Genomic DNA, 17,746 nt, shown 5'->3' with positions numbered 1-17,746 from the left:
TTACTTTTAAAGGTTGGATTCTTGGACGACTTGTGGTTTACGGCAACCCGGCATTAAAGCAATTATTCAAAGACAAAAAGAACATTTGATTTTCAAGTAATCTTTGTATAAACCTTAAACAACTCTAGATCTGTGTAATGGAATCCTTGGAACTATTGAAAAAAAAAAATTTATAGTTTTTGTAACATATATGTGTTTTGGAAAACAAAACACTCATCACCAACATTTTCATCAATGACACGCATTACATGACAACTATAGCAAGACACACTAACCAACATAGCCACCATGGCTAGCTAATGGTAGCACACCAATTTCTCCACCAATGATACATCGCCTTCTCCATAAAGAAAGTCTAAGATTTGATTGTATAAATACACCCAATTATCTCATCCTTGACCACACAAAGATAACCATACAAAGCCAGGCCATAAGCAAGTCATGCAAGGGTACATGCCTTATAAGTTCTAGCCATGCAAAAACCAGAGAATTAGGCTAAGCTATATAATTTCTAGCCACTACACTTAGATATGCATTTCATGCAACTTAATTTTTATTTTTCTCTTCTTATATATCATTCTATCCTTCTAAACCTACTGATTTAAGTTTTGGAGTGTTCTTTGTTTCCATGGAGGATTTTTTCAGGATGCCCAGGCTAAACTAGACAAAGTTTATGAAACGCTCATATTTTATTTGAAGTTTTCTCATGATTTTTATTAGTGGCATCATCTATGAAAAACTAAACAAAGATCTAGTTCATTCTTTAACCCATCATATCTTTTCATGGCTAACAAAAATTTATGATAAGGAGAGAGTAAATGATTTCCTTACCATAGAAACTCTAACTCCTTCATCTCCTTAACAACTCTCCCATCAAGTGCAAGTGCTCAGCAACGTTTTTTTAGCCATGTAAAGACAACTTTCACTTGTTCATTTCATTAACAAGAAATACAATATAGAACTCTATTACATTCATAAGTGGAACAAAGACGACTCTCGCTCTATGAAGGAACATGACAAAATAATATGCAAAATATGCATGATATTCTCATTTTACAACTAAATCTATGGTAACATATTGAAATCGAGAAACTGTGTTTTCTTTTTTTTTTTTGAGACACTACTTTTTAAAATTGGGTTAATAAATCGAAAGTAATCGAGTAATTAGGTCTTTATATCAGCTTAAGTGTTAATTAATATCCTATATTAAATCAATTTGTTTAATATGGATTCTCCTTTAGTAACGTTGTTGATAGCATTTGGGTGTTTGAGATAACGGTTATTTTTCAAAGTTTTTTGCTTGGAAATGTATCAAAATAATATTTTAAAAAAATAATTATTATTTTTAACATTAGTACATCAAAATGATTAAAAAACACCAAACAAATATTAATTTAAAGCAAAGAAAAAAATATAAATTTTTTTTTTTAAAAGGGATTTTGAAAAAAAAAAAAAAACAAATCCTTGTGAAATGTCGCATGTGCCTTTTGACTATGTTGACTTTTTTTTTATTACAAAAAGCTTTTTATTAAAAATAAGAAAACATCATTTTTATTTTTTTAAAATCTTTGGTTACACGGGATAGTAATAAGACATTGAGTTTGTTGTTAAGAAGAACATCAATTTATTGGTTTTGGGATCTTTAATTTTTAGAAACAAGTCTTGGAAAAAATATAATATTTTTTTTCTAATGCTTTATGTAATAAAAAAAAAAGGAATAAAAAAAAACATAGTCACTATAGTAAAAAAAAACAAGTTGCAAATTAGGCATTTAAATGACAAATAACAACTTAATGATTCTGATTTTTCCATTGTTATCACTATCGTATCCCAGTGGCTATCTACACAAATTAATGATGGCTTCGAGTTCATAGGAGAAGATGTTTATGCTTTAGAATAAGAAATTAAAATAGAAAACAAGTTTTGATTTTTTTTTTAACATAAATATTTGAATTAGCTTGGGCGTACCTTAATTAATTTCACGGACCTTAAAATTAATGACATGTAAATCTTCAGTAATCCTGAGATTTATGAGACTTGAACTGATGACTTTTAGAGATCAAACTTAAGGCCAGACAAGTTTTGATTTTGGGTTGCAAATGAAGTTTCTTTTCATATACCACTATGAAAAGTTTTTCTTTTTTTCGATTTGTAGTATTATTTTGAAGGTGAAGGGGTAATTACACGTTTGAAGATGAAGTTGTAGTATTAATATTACAATGAATATTTAATCATTAAATAAAATATAAGGACAATTATATAAATAATTTAATATTTTTTATTTATTTTGTTTTCATGATTATAAAATAATTTCTTAAAAACTAAAGATAAAACAAAAAAACAAAAACAAACTACATAAGTCTACTAGGTGTAATTATGTTCAAAGACACAATAGTTAATATAAAATATCTCAAGTGTATAATAATAAATTAAAAGTTTTTAATATATACTTTTTTTATAATAACATTTTCATGTTTTCTTTATTTTGAACATGTACAATTGTTTTTAAGAAATTATACTAATTCTATGGTATCTTCATTTTTAAAAAAATTAGTAGGTAAATATAGTAATTTATCATTTAATGTATGTTTTTTCCTTCCTTTACTAAGAGGGAAGCACTTTTCTGTATTGAAAGAAATTAAGAATCTTTTTAGTGGTTTTTTCTTACAACAAAAATGTAAAAAACCTAATAATTATGCATGTTATTGGGCTGTGCATGGGCTGGGCCAAGCTTATTATCCATAAATTAAACACATGAATTGAACTGAAATCCCAAAACCCCAAGTCCAATAAATTAAAACCCTCGAAACACCGATCATTTCTCTCCTGAAAACCCACACCATGGCAACCCTCAAAGAGATCTTAACCCGCCGTCCGGTGGCAGCCACCATCCGCCTCACCGTTCCAGCCGGCGGAGCAAGACCAGCACCACCAGTAGGTCCAGCACTAGGTCAATACCGTCTAAATCTAATGGCTTTTTGCAAAGACTTCAATGCAAGAACTCAAAAGTACAAACCAGACACTCCCATGTCTGTTACCATAACAGCTTTTAAAGACAACACTTTTGAGTTCACAGTTAAGTCACCTTCTGTTACTTGGTACTTAAAGAAAGCAGCAGGGGTTGAATCAGGTAGTGGTAGACCAGGACACGTGGATGCATCTACTGTGACTTTGAAACATGTTTATGAGATTGCTAAGGTGAAACAATCAGACCCGTATTGTCAATATATGTCTCTTGAGTCTATTTGTAAGTCTATCATGGGTACTGCTAATACCATGGGGATTAAGGTTGTCAAGGACTTAGATTAGTGTCTAAACATTTCTGGGTTTTTAATGATGTTTTGGGTTTCTTTAAGGGTTTTGTTTCTTTTCTAATGCTGTGCACTTGTTTCTACTTTCAATCTGGAACTGCCCTATTAAACAAAAAGTTCGATCTTGAATTGAATAAGATAAGCTTCTGTAGTGATAGAGTGTTGCTTAATGTGTTGGTTTTTTTACTGGCTTCAAGTTTTAATGTTGTACTACGATAGGGTCAAGTGGAAGTGCAGTGATGTAAAGGAACTTTCAGTCTTGAATCGATAAGATATAGAATTTTTTTGAGTAATGTGTAGCTATATCTGGTTTGATGAATTTGGAGCAATTTGATTGTGAATTTTTGTAGTGGCAGTGGCACATTGGTCTAGTATTACCTTTTATGCTTAGTTGTTTTATAAATTGTGTTTCACGGCAATGATAATGGCATTGCAATTAACCAATTATTAGTTAGGTTGCTTCTTGTTAAAGTTGAGAAAGCTGGATGTTTTGTAACATTGTAGTCATTTGATGAATGGATTATTTTGGATGATTGATTTTTTCTAAGAATTGCCCAAAAGTCCCGATCTTGAATTTAATAAAGATATCTTTACTGCTTATATGTAGTTATATGAGTGAATTGTGATCCAGGTTTGGTGTGAAATGTGTGCAATGGTCCCTTGGTCTTGTATTACTTTTCATGTCGTAGTTGTTTGATAGAATTCTATCCCTTGTAGATGGAGTGATTACACAATTTTAATAAGTCCATCGCTAGGTTACTGCTTGTTAAGGTTGTGAGTTGGGGTTTAGGTTTTTTCCAATTAGATTTTGATGATGGGATAAATAGGTCATTTTGGTTAGGTATATAGATTTGAAGGGCTGTTCATTTGGGATTCAATTTTCAAGTTTAGTGACCCAAATTCATTTGGCAACTCTAATATATCTTTACCTTATACCGTTGCTATTAGAGGTCTTTGGCATAGGAATGAATGTGAGTGAGCCTCCCTTGTTTGATAAAATTTTGTAAATTCATTTTTTGGGTTACACACTCACTTGTTTATTGAATGTTATGTTTGTAATGGCGTGTTGGCTAGTTGTGTGTGTGGTTTGGGAAGGTGTTTGTGTTGTAGCTTGAAGAGTGAAGCTATCAGGGTCTCAAATCCTCTTCAAGCTAAGCCAGGCACTATAAGAGGGCACTTGCTGTTCGTTTAGGAAGTGAGGCAGGAATGTGGTTCATAGCAGTGATAGCTCTGAAAGCAGAAAGCGTGACATAGGTAGGACCACTTGTGCTCAATGTTTTCTATGCACAAATAGTGCAGCTCTTGTGAATAGTTCCTCACTTCTGAAAGAGTATTGAGTTCTCAATTTACATTTGATCACGTATAGTTTATGCAATATGAGATGAAGTGAGTTCCACCAGTAAAAAAAGAAAAGGGATAAAATCATTTGCTTTTTGTGACAATGTCGTTTCTATAAGCCCTTCATGATTTATGAGCTAGCTGGTTTGTTGTCAAGGCTGCAAAGGTTATTTAGGGTTTATAGTTGAACTGCATTTGCTCTACTAGGGTTTTATGTTCAGCCATTTGGATTTGAATCGTTCATTCTGACATTTAGTTATTAAGTATAGTGACAAATTGAAGTGGTCGCTCCGTCATTTGTCATTAGAGAAAAATAAGATTATTGAATATTTGCTCACTCAAAAACTGCTCTCATATATGCTAAGTATACTTAACAAAAAAAAAAAAAAAAAACAGTAAGAGATCAGCTGTGTACTGTAGAACTGTGATCCGTTGTGTAGAGTTGTGATCAGCTGTTTACTGCAGACGTTGCAAAATCAACATTTTTTTTTATGTTTGTCTTTTTTTTCCTGCTCTGGTCATCAATATATATATATATTTATTATATTTAATTTAAATCCTTTGATATTGTGTTTATTGGAATTTGGGATTGATAATTTGTTTTGATTTTTTTATATATTGTTATTGCAGTCTTAAAAAAAAACATCATGGCATCATGTTAGTGCTCGATTTAACAAAAAGTAATTCAATTTGTTCACAAAAAATTAAAAATGAGGGGACTGAAATTGAAACATAGAAAAAATAAGATGCAAATAAATTTTTGGTCCAAATTTTCTAAGTTTTGAGTTAAGAAAATGGGTGAAAATGAATGTTTATAGAAGTCTACAACCTGAATTTCTGGGCACCTAAGATGGCTAGATTTGAACTAGTGAATTAAATAAAAAGATTGTTATGGAGAAGCAGACTTATCAAACCTATTTGATGCATAACTAAAATCAACGGATTTTTCCTAATGGATAAACGAGATTGATTCCTTTTTCTTAATGGATTGATTTTTATGCTTTACCATTACTGGTAACCATTCCCTCCGCTGAGATCTGAAATTTAATTATTATTCTTCATTTTTCATTAATTGATAAACAATGGATATCGAGCTAGCAGCCAGCCAATCCATCATTGCTATAACTTCTCATATATATATATATATATAATGCTCTCATGCCTTTTAGTGTTATAATAATATAATGCTAGTTTCAAAAAAATAAATTCAAATGTTTCCATTTCATATTTAGAGCAAACAGATGAGAGGTCAGGACTCAGAAGATAACTCTACTGAAAGTTGCGAGGATTTTTCTTTGTTTTGTGACGATGATTAACCAGTAGAACACTATGATTGACTTGATTGAATCCTGTGTCCCCAATATCGGGGATTCTTCGTATTCATGGCAGGGGACATGAGGAATTTCAAGAGTCCTAACACTTTGGTAATTTGATGTCCCAAACTTCAAAATTCTGAAGTTGGATTTTTACAGATATCCCTCTCCCCAATAATGCGTACCACTTTCACCACCCACGGGTTCCATTTTTGTTCATTTGAACTCATGAAGAGCTTCTTTTGGCTTTCCCAACATAGATAAGACTGTTGCTGTGATATGATTTGAGGAGAGCCCTGCTTCTTGAATCTGATCTTGAGGTGATCCATGGTCAATGTATCTATCAGGAAGAACCATTGCTCTCAACTGTAGGCAAAGCTCTTGTAAGAACTTGGAACAAGAATAAAGAAAAAGGAGGAACAGCATTCCAGAAACAAGCTTGAGATTTCCATTTTGAAAGAAGAATCACCTTGAGTGGTCCGTCAAGAATACCAGTTGAACTCAAGAAGTGAGATACATGGGAGCCAAAACCTCCTATAGAACCTTCTTCCACAGTAATTAGGATCTCATGCTCTTTAGCCAATTGCCTGATAAGATTCGTATCCAGAGGTTTGCAAAATCTTGCATCAGCTACCGTCACAGAAATGTCTTGGGTTCTAAGCATGCTTGCAGCTTCTGCACATTGTTGAACTATAGAACCATATCCCATTATTGCAACTCTATTGCCTTCCATCAGTATTCTTCCTTTTCCAATCTATACAATAATAATAATAATAATAATAATAATAATAATAAAACCAGAACATTTAATTGTGTGCTCTGTTTTCCAGAATGCAATTACGCTGGTTGTACTTTTTCTAACCTCCAGAGCGATTCCTTTGTTGTTCGGAGGAAGAACTGTTCCAATCCCATTGCCCCTTGGGAACCTGAAGCAGCTGGGTCTGTCATCTATGGCTGCTGCTGTTGCAACCATGTGCATCAGCTCAGCTTCGTCAGATGGAGCCATGACCACCATGTTGGGTAAGCAAGCCATATATGTGATATCAAATGCTCCACAATGGGTGGGTCCATCTGCTCCAACCAAACCAGCTCGATCCATGGCAAAGCGTACTGGTAGCTTTTGAAGATCTACATCATGTACCACCTTCATTCCCAAGGTAAAGATTAGTGTGCAAGGTTTTTCAACTAAAGAATTTTCAGAATTTATCTAGTGTCCTTCAGCCAACCTGATCATATCCTCGTTGCAGGAATGATGAGTAAATGGCACAGAAGGGCTTGAGACCCTCGGTGGCTAAACCAGCTGCAAATGTAACCGCATGCTGCTCAGCAATCCCCACATCAAAGCAGCGATCTGGAAACCTCTTCTGGAAATAATTGAGACCTGTTCCACCACCCATTGCTGCATGAATGGCTACGATCTTATTGTCTACCTCAGCTTCTTTGATCAGAGATTCAGCAAAGTACTGCGTATATGTAAGTGTTGAGGATTTCAGCTTAAACTGCTGGCCTGATTTTACATCAAATTTGACCACTCCTGAAAGAATGAAATGATGACGACACTTTTAACAATTCACATCAACAAGATCTGATAATACATATTTGCAGTCTCACCATGCATCTTATCAGCTGCTGCCTCGGCTGGAGGATAGCCCTTTCCTTTCTCTGTAATAATGTGAATCAGAACTGGTCCTGGGGCAGGCATTGCTTTCACATTTTGAAATATGGTCACCAAGTCTTCGATGCTGTGCCCATCCACCGGACCAATATAATATAATCCTAACTCCTCAAATAGAGTAGAGCCAGAAGCACTGATCATTCCTCTAGCATACTCATCAACCTTTGCAGCAACTTGATGTGTTTGCCCATCAATTTGCTTTGTGATACCCTTCAACATAATATAAAACCCAAGTCAGATTTCTATCTCTTGATATTGAGATGAGATGCAAGGAATTCAAACTTGAAGGCAACAAAATTTGGACACTTAAAAAATTACTTTAGCAGCTTCATGAAGTTTGCGAAATTTGGTGCTTGCTTGGAGCTTGGTCAAAGTACTACTAAGGGCTCCAACTGGGGTTGCAGGACCATCAAGAGTGGCAGTGGGTAAAGATACTTGCTTATTGTCATTCAATATAACGATTAGATTAGAATCAAGGAATCCTGCATTGTTCATGGCCTCATATGCTTGTCCTGCTGTCATAGCTCCATCTCCAATTACAGAAATGACATGGTTGCTCTTCCCTAAGAGGTCTCTTGCAACTGCCATACCTGCATTTTTGTTTTATAGAAATTAATAAATAAATAAATCTGTAAAGTATAATCATAATTGTTACAAATAGAACTAGCCAGTGAGATGAATTCTGTCACCAATCAACTTCGATTTCAGTTCGTTTAAAAGTAAAAAGTAAACCGATGAGGAAACAATTTACCGAGACCAGCAGAGATGCTTGTAGAACTATGTCCTGCACCGAAAGCATCATAAACACTTTCATCCCTTTTAGGAAATCCCGCAAGCCCTGAAGTTTTCCTTATGGTATGCATTCTAGACCTTCTTCCTGTTAGAATTTTATGTGGATATGCCTTGCAAAATTCATAACCAAGAAAGAATATTAGGCTTTTGAACTATTAAGAAACCCTTTTTTTTCCTTCTATAATTTCCATTAGGAATATACCTGATGACCAACATCCCATATGATTTTGTCTTCAGGGGTGTTGAACACATGATGCAGCGCCACTGATAACTCCACTACTCCTAAGCTTGAACTAAGATGCCCTCCTGTCTTTGCTACACTATACACAATATCTGCTCTCAATTCTGATGCTAATTGTTCAAGATCCTGAAAATTGTCAACAGAAACAACGAAACAATCTGAAAGAAAGCACAAAGAAACAAACAAAAACAACAGAAAGGGTGTCCAGCTAGATATGAGTTAACAGTACAATCATTTAATGGCTTTTTTTAACCTGTGTGGACAAGTTGTCCATGTGAAAAGGGTAATCGATTGTGTCCAGTAACGGAGTGGATGGTTTTTCTCCTGATGAGAAATCAATTTTCCAGCCATCTTCTGCTTTCTTCACCACTTTACTTTCCTCACAATCTTCTGAGCTACTGACAGATGCTCTTAAGAAAAACTGAAAAACAGAACCAATCTTCATTCAACCAAAAACAGGAAGGAAGCAACAAATAAAGAAAAAAAAAAAAAACGAAAGGAATCAATTCAAAAAAGCAAAAGAACATTACCAGTTTCGTGGAACAAGAGTTTGATATTCTAGGAGCCTTCAAGAATGGAGGGAAAGAATGGTTTGCTACAAAGACAGAAGCAGAAACCGCCATAGCTTTGGCGGGGGGGAGGGAGCGGGGGGGAGAGAGAGATGTGTGAGCGATCATAGTTGAGGAGAATAAACGAGCTTATATTGGGCAAGTAAACAAGAAGTCAGAAGTGGGAACAGGGTCAGGGAGAGATGCTCACGTGGTATTAATGAAACTAGATACACGCGCTACGCTCCAATCAATCAGATCACAAATAATCTAACTTTACACACACACACATGATGTTTGCATATCTAGATAGAATTACCACAAGATGAAATTACCTAATTTTAGAGCTTGTATCAGATACCAGCTAATCATGTGGATATAAAGAAATAAAAATTCATAATTAAATTGATCTTACAAAGAAAATTAAATTCAAACTTGTAATTCATCTCAATACAACGATAACATGTATCGAGACATTAAAATTATAAATAACCAACATTTATAATCAAAACGTGAATGAAAAATATAAAAAACAGCACAAAACTTTTTTAATTATTTGATAAGTTAAGATGAACGTCACAAAAATATCTAATCTTTAATAAGTTCTTAAAAAAGCTTTATGAGGAACCAAGAGTAAGAGCAAACTTTTACATATAATTCTTATTTTTAAATTATCAATCCATATCTTATTAATTTCTTTAAAATCCAAATACAAACTAAATAAATCTATTTATAAATTAAAAAAAAAACACTCTAAACAAAGCTGGAAAAAAAAAACAAAAAAGTTCTAAATAAAATAAAAAAATTCTGAAATAAAATAAAATAAAAAACATAAATCAACTTGGAAACAATGCAATTCCTGCATAGCATATTTCTAGACCTTATCAAAAGGCATTCTTGATGTTCGATTGATTTAAAATTCTAACCCAATATAAAACAAGATCTCTAGAAATTTTTGATAAAATTTCAGTTTAATCTAATGGTTAAATTAAAAATTAAATTTATTAGCATAAAACTATGCATTAGAAAAAATAAATCTAATCCACATGTATACAGGAAAATAAGTTAATCAATAAGTCTTGTATGAAATAAGGCTCAAGTATCTTAAATTAACCTATCAATGTTTCTTTAACCTTCTTAGCTCTTGATATTGTGATAGGCTCAATTTACACATGTAATGATTTATGTCGCACGTCCCTCGTACAACGTTTGATAGTGATTTTTTCGTTTGTTTTCCTTGATTGGTTCTTTGGAGTCGCTATCTAGTATTAAGGTCATTAGAAAACCTAACTGGTCTTTCAAAAATTCTAAGGTAAGGGACTGGTTGCGTAAATGGAAGGTATTAACACCCCTAGTACGCCCTACCTAAAGTAAGCTGCTTGGTGTTTGGTTTGCCTTATAATTGCTATAATATTGGTGTTTTCTAATCCCATCAATTTTTCTAGGTTGGATTCAAACTAAATTTATTAAGATAAAAATCCAAGGAGATTCCATGTGCTTTAAAAGCTCATTTTTCCTTTAGTATTTCAAGAGTTTACGACTCGTAAATTGCAAGGAAGAGGGACAAAAATTTAGAAATCTAAGGAAATTCATGGCGCTTTAAAAGCCTATTTTTACCTTTGTGTTTCATACTCTCATGGCTCGTAAACTGTGGAGTTAAAAATTGAAGTGTCCTCGATTATAATCAAGGCTTCTTTCAAGAATGTGTGGTGACTTATTATTCCTAAAAAAATATTTTGGATATTTATCACCGAAAGCTTCTTTATCCAAATATTAACAGCAAATAATAACAAGTTATTCCCAATAATATTTTGGATATTCATCCATTTGGGATTTCTTTATCCAAAAATTAATGGTGAATAATAGATGATTTCTCCCCAAAATAAGATTTTTATATTTTTTGAAATATTGGCCAACACCCTTTGAAGTTTTACAAACATGTTGTAAAATCCAGAAATGCAAGAAAATAATTTTTGTGTGTAAAAAATCCAAGCGAAAACACATTTTCAAAACTTCCAATATTTTTTATATAAAAAGAACTTTCAAAACATGTCAGGGTATTGACCGTATGCAACACATACAAAATATTTTTTATATTTTGTTTGTAAAAAAAAAAAAAACACATCACAATTAATTGCAATTAAAATCAACAAACCACATATTAATCAAATTCTTGAGTCTTTAATAAATTAGCTATTAAATCCCAAAATATATGTAGAAACATGTTCTTACATTTTCAAGAGAAATACAACTTAATTTTATTTGTCCTTTAGATACTTAAGTATATACCAAATTAAAACATTAAATTCATTTTTTTATCTTTTTTGATTTTATAATTCAAGAACGTACATAAAAAAAAAAAAGTACAGACACACACACATCCTTTTTTATTATATTTTTCTCATTCACTCATATATAATTACAAATAACAAAAATTCAAAACAAATCTAAATACATAATATACAATTCAGAAATTGCAAAATAGACTCCCAAATATTTAGGAATTGCAAAGGAACATTTCTGGGAATGCAGGAACAATGGCGGTGCGTCTGCTCTATGTGCCGCCGAAAAAAACGATAGAGAAGTTTTGCAACGGCTTCCTCCCCTCTTCACTTCCCTCACCGTCACCTGCAACAAGAGTAAAACGCACAAATAGAAATTGATTTTAAGTGTTTTTTTCTTTGTTTTCGATCTGTTTTTTTTTTCTCTCTTCTTCACCGTTTTAGATCATCTTTACTCTCTACATATCTGATCTTTTCTTTCTTCCCATTCATCTCTGTTTTAGGTGGCGGCAAGACCAAGGGGTCTCCGACGACTAGGCTTTTGTCAGGTTTGGCCAGTGTTGGATGAAGAAGGCGCCGTCACGGCTGACGGTGAAGACCTTGGGTCTATGGTCGTTGAAGCTACGATGGAGATGGTTGTGGGTCGGCTGAGTTAGCGGGAAGTGATGGGCTATAAGTTTGTTTGGTTTGGGAGAGAAACAGAGGAAGAGAGGGGGGCGGCAGGTTTGGCCGTGGCTTAGTGTGGCAGAGGGCTGGTGTGCTTTTTGGTCGGCTGAGGGGAAGAAGAAAACCAAAGGGAAAAGGCTGGAATCGAGGAGAAGGGAGTGTTGGTGGAGGCTCTGCTGAGAGGGAGATGAGGGAAGATGGAGACAGAGATCTGGGGAGTGGAGTGGCAGAGAGGGAGAAATGGAGGGGCTCGCTGGTGGCTGACTTCGGAGAAGAAAATGGGGGACGGCCATCGGTTTATTTTTTATGTTTTAGAGTGTGTTTGGCAGTGTGGTAGCGGTTGTTTTTCAAATAACTTTTCGTGCCGAAATGCATGTCAATGATGTTTTTTTTTATTTTTTTAAAATTATTTTTGATATCAGCACATCAAAATGATACAAAAAGTACAAATCGTATTAAATTTTAGCAAAAAAAAAAACTTTAAAATTTTTTAGGAACGCTGTTTCAACCGCGTTCCCAAACGCTATCTTAAGATAGGAGGGGCTGCGGCTAAGGAAGAGAAACAAGTTTATAGTTTTTTATCTTTATGGTTTATTTTTTTTTTGTGTCTGGCTCTCTTTTAAAAAAAAACAATTACCCTCGTTTGAATATTTTCTCCTTCCTCCTTTTGCTATGACTGGAAGTTCACTTATATAGAAAATTTCTACACATGCTATTCAAGAAAATATTGTAATAATTATTGCAAAGATTATAATCCATAACCAGCACCAACAAATCTTATATATATAGTATTTTATATTATAGTGATTATTTTTCATAACCAACACGAATCAAATCAAATATCTATAGTATTTTATATTACAGTAATTATATATGATTCAGTAATTATTTCCTTGACATAATGCTTCCTTAATATTTAATTAAGCGGGAGTTGAACTTCTTAGTTTAGCCTAGGTCTATAATTTAACAGGTTATGGGTTTAAAAGATTATCTCAGATTTATGAGGTTCACTCTGACTTGCTTGGTTTTTTTTTTTAAAGTTCATTTTTTCCGGTTCCTTCCACCAACATTTTGGGTTTTTTTTTTTTTTTTCATTATTCACTTTCCATGAGATTTTTCTATGGTTTTGAAAATAACAAGGGTTAACTCAAAAATTTTTTTTTTTCTACCTTTATTAAATTTAGCTTTTCTTAAAGAAAGTTTATTTTTTAATTAAATTAAATTATTTACGTGAGAGTAAACATGAAATGCTCACTTCATGGTATTTTGTTTTTGTTTGCTATCCTGATCATTACTCTAATAGCATGTACGATCTCTTTCATTTATCAAATTTTTAGACTTTTCTTACTCCTTTTAAAATATTGATATCACATGAATATTCTTTTGTATGCTAGAAATAATTAACCCGGCCAACAACATAATGCAAACCATTTATCTAGTTTTATCACCATAATACATTCTTTTAATAATTAAAATTGACCACTTGACTATGAGTTGTAACATTCTATTCATGTTTAAAAAAACCATCATGTATTTGACAATGACTAGTGTTAACTAGTTTGTTAGCTCGTGTAATGCCAAGGGTTGTAATAAAAAAAAGGAATTTAAGCATAAAAAATATTTATGCATTGGTAATGTATATTCTAAAAAAAATACATTTCAACAATGAATTGAATGTTATTGAGTTAGAAAAACACATGGTCCACTTGGGTTAAATTGGGTTGACCTGCGAAACTCGTATGGATAACCTTGAAAGAAAAATTGGAAATCTCAATACTGTATTAACTCAATGTTGAAGGATGAATTCAACAAAAAAAAAACATTTAATTAAAAAGATAAAACAAAGTGAACTCAAGTCAACGAAATAAACTTATGGAGAAAGTTATGCACATCCTCGAATTCAAATTTGTTTTCATCCAAGAGATTATTTTCATTTAATTACATGAAAATAAGGCGCATGATAATTTTTTTTATATGAAACATATTTAAAAACAAAAAAAAACTCATGACAGGTTTAACATAAATAAATAAAAAAAGGGTGAAAATGCATTATTTTAGGTTTGAGTTAACTAAAGAAAAAAGATCATCGATAATAATTTATGAAATTATTTTTTTTTAAATTGAGGGGAAAAAACATGAAAAAGCAAGTAATGATTTGTTAAACTTGCAACTCGACTAATGGGCTCCATTGAGTTCAATGATTTGTTTCATCAAACTTTTGTTAAACCAAATATAAAATAGAAAGAAAAAAAAAAACTCAGTCACATGAGACTAGGCATTAAAGAAAATAGGCTAGGCTCACAGGCCTTCCACGTAACACCCCTATCTTTCAGAGGATGTTAAATATGAAAATACTACTATAATTTCACATTTTAAACTGAGTATGCGTTTTGTTTGTGACTTCTTTTCGTGAACATTTTTTTTTCTCATATTTATAGACATCACCATATTTTTCTATTGATAGTCAATTCTAGTGAAAATTTGGCAGAGTTCCTTTATAAATAGACATACCAAGTTACCGACTAATTCCTTAATTATACAATTATTATAACAACATGAACCATTCATCTTGGAACTTATTCCATATCATCTAAACCACAAATGAATCTCAACCTCGTATCTATATTTACATTTTGATGACAACATCATATTTTGTAAAACCTCGAGAACAAACTTAAAAAAATAAAATGAAAAGTATGAAAGTCATAAAAGGGAGGTTCAAATTGTGACAGAGTAGAAATGGGGTTAAAATGTAATTAAGAAAAGATGAAACTATAAATACCACATTTCTTCTGCTTCATAAAACCGGTAGTAAACACACCAAAAAGAGGGGATTTTCAAAATTTTCCAAACAAATTTGAGAGAGAAAACAACAAGATTTAACAAGCTTATAAGTCTTAGACAAGTTTATTGGAGAAAAGCATCATTTAATAAGAGAAATTACAAGAAACAAGTATGGATATTATGAAGAAAAAAAGGGTTGGTGGCCGGCTACATGCAAGGAGAAAGGAGCCAAGATTCTTAAAATTATTGAGAAGTAAAGCTTTGAGTTCTTCCAAGAGGGTCTATAGAAGTTGAACAACAACAACAAGGGAGCGCGATCCGAACTTCTACAGCAAGTAAGTATCCTATACATGTACCATTCTTAAATAATGGTAATTTTAGTAATATGTTTGATTTGTGAATCTTGTGCCTATGGATGAGACCGAAAAGAGAAAAGATAAAATGAAATGAATGAGAATTGAGAAATTCTGACTTTCATCATCTCTCTAAATCAAACAACATTCGTGCCAAGGAGAGTCATTACAAATAATGTAGTGATTGCATTATAGACCATTCATTTCATGAAAAGCCTCAATTGAGGGAATCAGGGGTGGGTAGCTTTGAAGATAGATATCAATAAGGCGTATGATTGAATTCAGTAGAATTACTTGCAGACTATTATGTTAAAGTTGGAATTTGTGGTTGATTGGGTGGATTTAATAATGTTATGTGTCACTACAATGAGATATTTTGTGTTCTTTAAAGGTAGTGAAGTTGGTCCTATACAAACATATAAAGGTCTGTGTTAGGGGGATCCTCTCTTGCTTTATTTGTTTATTTTGTGTAATGAGGGGCTATTAGCATTATTTCATAGGGTTAAACAACAATAATTAATTTACAGTTGCTAGATGTTCTCCATCAATTTCTCACTTACTCTTTGTAGATGACAACTTTTTCTTCTTCAAGGCTACGACCCAGAAGAGTTATGATGTGAAAAAATTGTTGTACCAATATGAGCTAATTTTTGGGTAGTGTGTCAATTTCCAGAAATCAAGAATTTATCTTAGCAGGAATGTCAAGGAGCCATGTAATCAACATATTTCAGGTTTTCTCCATGTGTTTTCTCCTTTGAATTATGGAAAATACTTGGGTTTGAACTCTTTAATTGGACATAACCAATGTTTAGTATTTGCTCACTTAAGGGATCAAATGTGGAAGAAAGTTCATGGGTGGAGAGGTAGATTGTTGTTTAAGGTTGAAAAAACTGTATTGATTAACTCAGTGGCTCAAGCTTTACCATCATATACTATAAGTGTTTTTTTATTGTATGTTTCTTTATATGATGAGTTGCAAAAAATGATGAATAACTATTTATGGGATAGTGATCAAAGAAATGGTCATGGGATAATTTGGCAGAGATGTGACAAATTGTGTAAAAAGAAGGAATATGGTGGTCTTGGTTTTAGGAATTTATTTTGCTTTTAAATTGGCTCTTCTTGGTAAGTTATAATGGAAATTAATTGTCGAACCTCATTCGCTAGTGGCAAGGATTCTCAAAGCAAAATACTTTCCTATAGGGGACTTTTATAAATGCATGTTTGAGGCATACACCTAGCTTTGTTTGGTGAAGCATCCATATCTCACAAGAAGTGATAAAAAAAGGCAGTAGATGGCGAGTTGGTAGGGCTATTAATGTGAAAGTTTGGCCAAACGCATGGTTAGTGGATGATGCAAATAGATTCATTGAGACACTGGTAATAGAAGGGCTGGAATCTTTACATGTTCGTGATCTTATTTTGGATATTGGTTTTGATTGGGATTTACAAATGATCAATTCACTATTTCAGCCAAGGGATAAACTTGCTATATAGGTTATTCCTTTATCTTATAGAAATGTAGATTTGGAATGGATATTTGTATACTATTAACTAGGTAGTAAAACATAGGATGGAAGTGTGGCAGCAATGGAAGATTGCTCAACAGACCTCTGGAAGGTTAAGCCAAGTTCATCATCCTAATCACAAATGGGTTAAACCTGCAGCAGGCTTCATGAAGCGCAATGTGAATGCAAGTATTTTAGCTCAAAGAAGTGCAATGTGAGTTGGCTGTGTCATGCGAAACAATGAAAGACTTGTGGAGCTATGGAAGGTTTCGGGTTCTTTCTCTCCAACAATAGCTAGAGTATCAGGGCTCAAAGGTGTCCAAGAGTTCTTGATCTTTAAGGGTATGCATAATGTCGGTCTAGAATTTGGATAGAAAGATTGTTGTTGATGGAGTGCATAGTTTGCGCACTAATGTTTCTGAACTTTGTGTTGTGTTAGAGGATTACAGAAATTTGTTATAAAGAGGTTTAAATTTCAGTCTCAGTCATGTTTCCACGAATGAAAATAAAGCAGCTCATGTTTTATCAAGACATGCTGCTACTATGTTCCAATTTATATGTTGGAGCCCGTCTGCAGTTTTATTGTATCAAGTACTTTCTAGTGATGTTTAATGAAGCTTTTTTTAATTTTTTTTTTTTAAAAAAGTAGAAAGATTGTGTTGGATTATTGAATATCTCTCCAAGATCCAATCCAAAAGGATACTTTACAGTTACGCATCATATATATATATATATATATAGACCTATTGCCAGTTATGTCTTTTTCTCTAACTTGACTATTGGTTTCTATACTTTGGAATCTAAACTAGACGAGAGAAAAAATAAAAAGCTCACTCTAGTTACATGAACCCCAACGTTGTTATAACTTTGGATTTATTCACTTCCAGATTGATCACAAGTGCCAATAAGTTTGTAACTCAGATTGATCACCAGAG

General features: G+C 33.0%; 2 protein-coding genes and 1 long non-coding RNA gene across 3 annotated transcripts; 2 read left to right on the top strand and 1 right to left on the bottom strand.

Moving 5' to 3' along the window:
* The first annotated feature begins 2,780 nt into the window (after positions 1-2,780).
* LOC118030547 (large ribosomal subunit protein uL11m) lies at positions 2,781-3,604 on the top strand. The gene has a single exon (XM_035034698.2). The coding sequence runs from the start codon at positions 2,842-2,844 to the stop codon at positions 3,307-3,309; it is 468 nt and encodes a 155-aa protein (XP_034890589.1). The 5' UTR covers positions 2,781-2,841; the 3' UTR covers positions 3,310-3,604.
* A 2,236-nt stretch (positions 3,605-5,840) lies between these two features.
* LOC118030545 (1-deoxy-D-xylulose-5-phosphate synthase 2, chloroplastic) lies at positions 5,841-9,360 on the bottom strand. The gene is made up of 10 exons (XM_035034696.2): positions 9,201-9,360; positions 8,924-9,091; positions 8,632-8,796; positions 8,389-8,539; positions 7,956-8,227; positions 7,574-7,847; positions 7,189-7,496; positions 6,825-7,106; positions 6,432-6,716; positions 5,841-6,328 (listed from the first exon to the last, which is right to left on the bottom strand). The coding sequence occupies exons 1-10, from the start codon at positions 9,345-9,347 to the stop codon at positions 6,179-6,181; spliced, it is 2,202 nt and encodes a 733-aa protein (XP_034890587.1). The 5' UTR covers positions 9,348-9,360; the 3' UTR covers positions 5,841-6,178.
* A 5,547-nt stretch (positions 9,361-14,907) lies between these two features.
* Positions 14,908-17,442, top strand: LOC118030548 (uncharacterized). Its single transcript, XR_004684354.2, has 2 exons — positions 14,908-15,285; positions 15,977-17,442. It is a non-coding gene; the product is annotated as an uncharacterized lncRNA (long non-coding RNA).
* Positions 17,443-17,746: the final 304 nt, after the last annotated feature.

Source organism: Populus alba, chromosome 7, assembly GCF_005239225.2.
Source record: "Populus alba chromosome 7, ASM523922v2, whole genome shotgun sequence".
Taxonomy (NCBI): domain Eukaryota; kingdom Viridiplantae; phylum Streptophyta; class Magnoliopsida; order Malpighiales; family Salicaceae; genus Populus; species Populus alba.
This window is presented reverse-complemented; position numbering and strand designations above follow the sequence as displayed.

What these genes read in the sequence shown, in the direction of transcription:
- LOC118030545 (XM_035034696.2), bottom strand. Translation starts at nt 9,347, where the DNA reads ATGATCGCTCACACATCTCTCTCTCCCCCCCGCTCCCTCCCCCCCGCC. An exon ending in TATGGGATGTTGGTCATCAG is followed by an intron (nt 8,540 to 8,631) that starts GTATATTCCTAA and finishes GAATTTTGCAAG; the next exon opens with GCATATCCACATAAAATTCT. An exon ending in TTCTTGACGGACCACTCAAG is followed by an intron (nt 6,329 to 6,431) that starts GTGATTCTTCTT and finishes CTTTGCCTACAG; the next exon opens with TTGAGAGCAATGGTTCTTCC.
- LOC118030547 (XM_035034698.2), top strand. Translation starts at nt 2,842, where the DNA reads ATGGCAACCCTCAAAGAGATCTTAACCCGCCGTCCGGTGGCAGCCACC.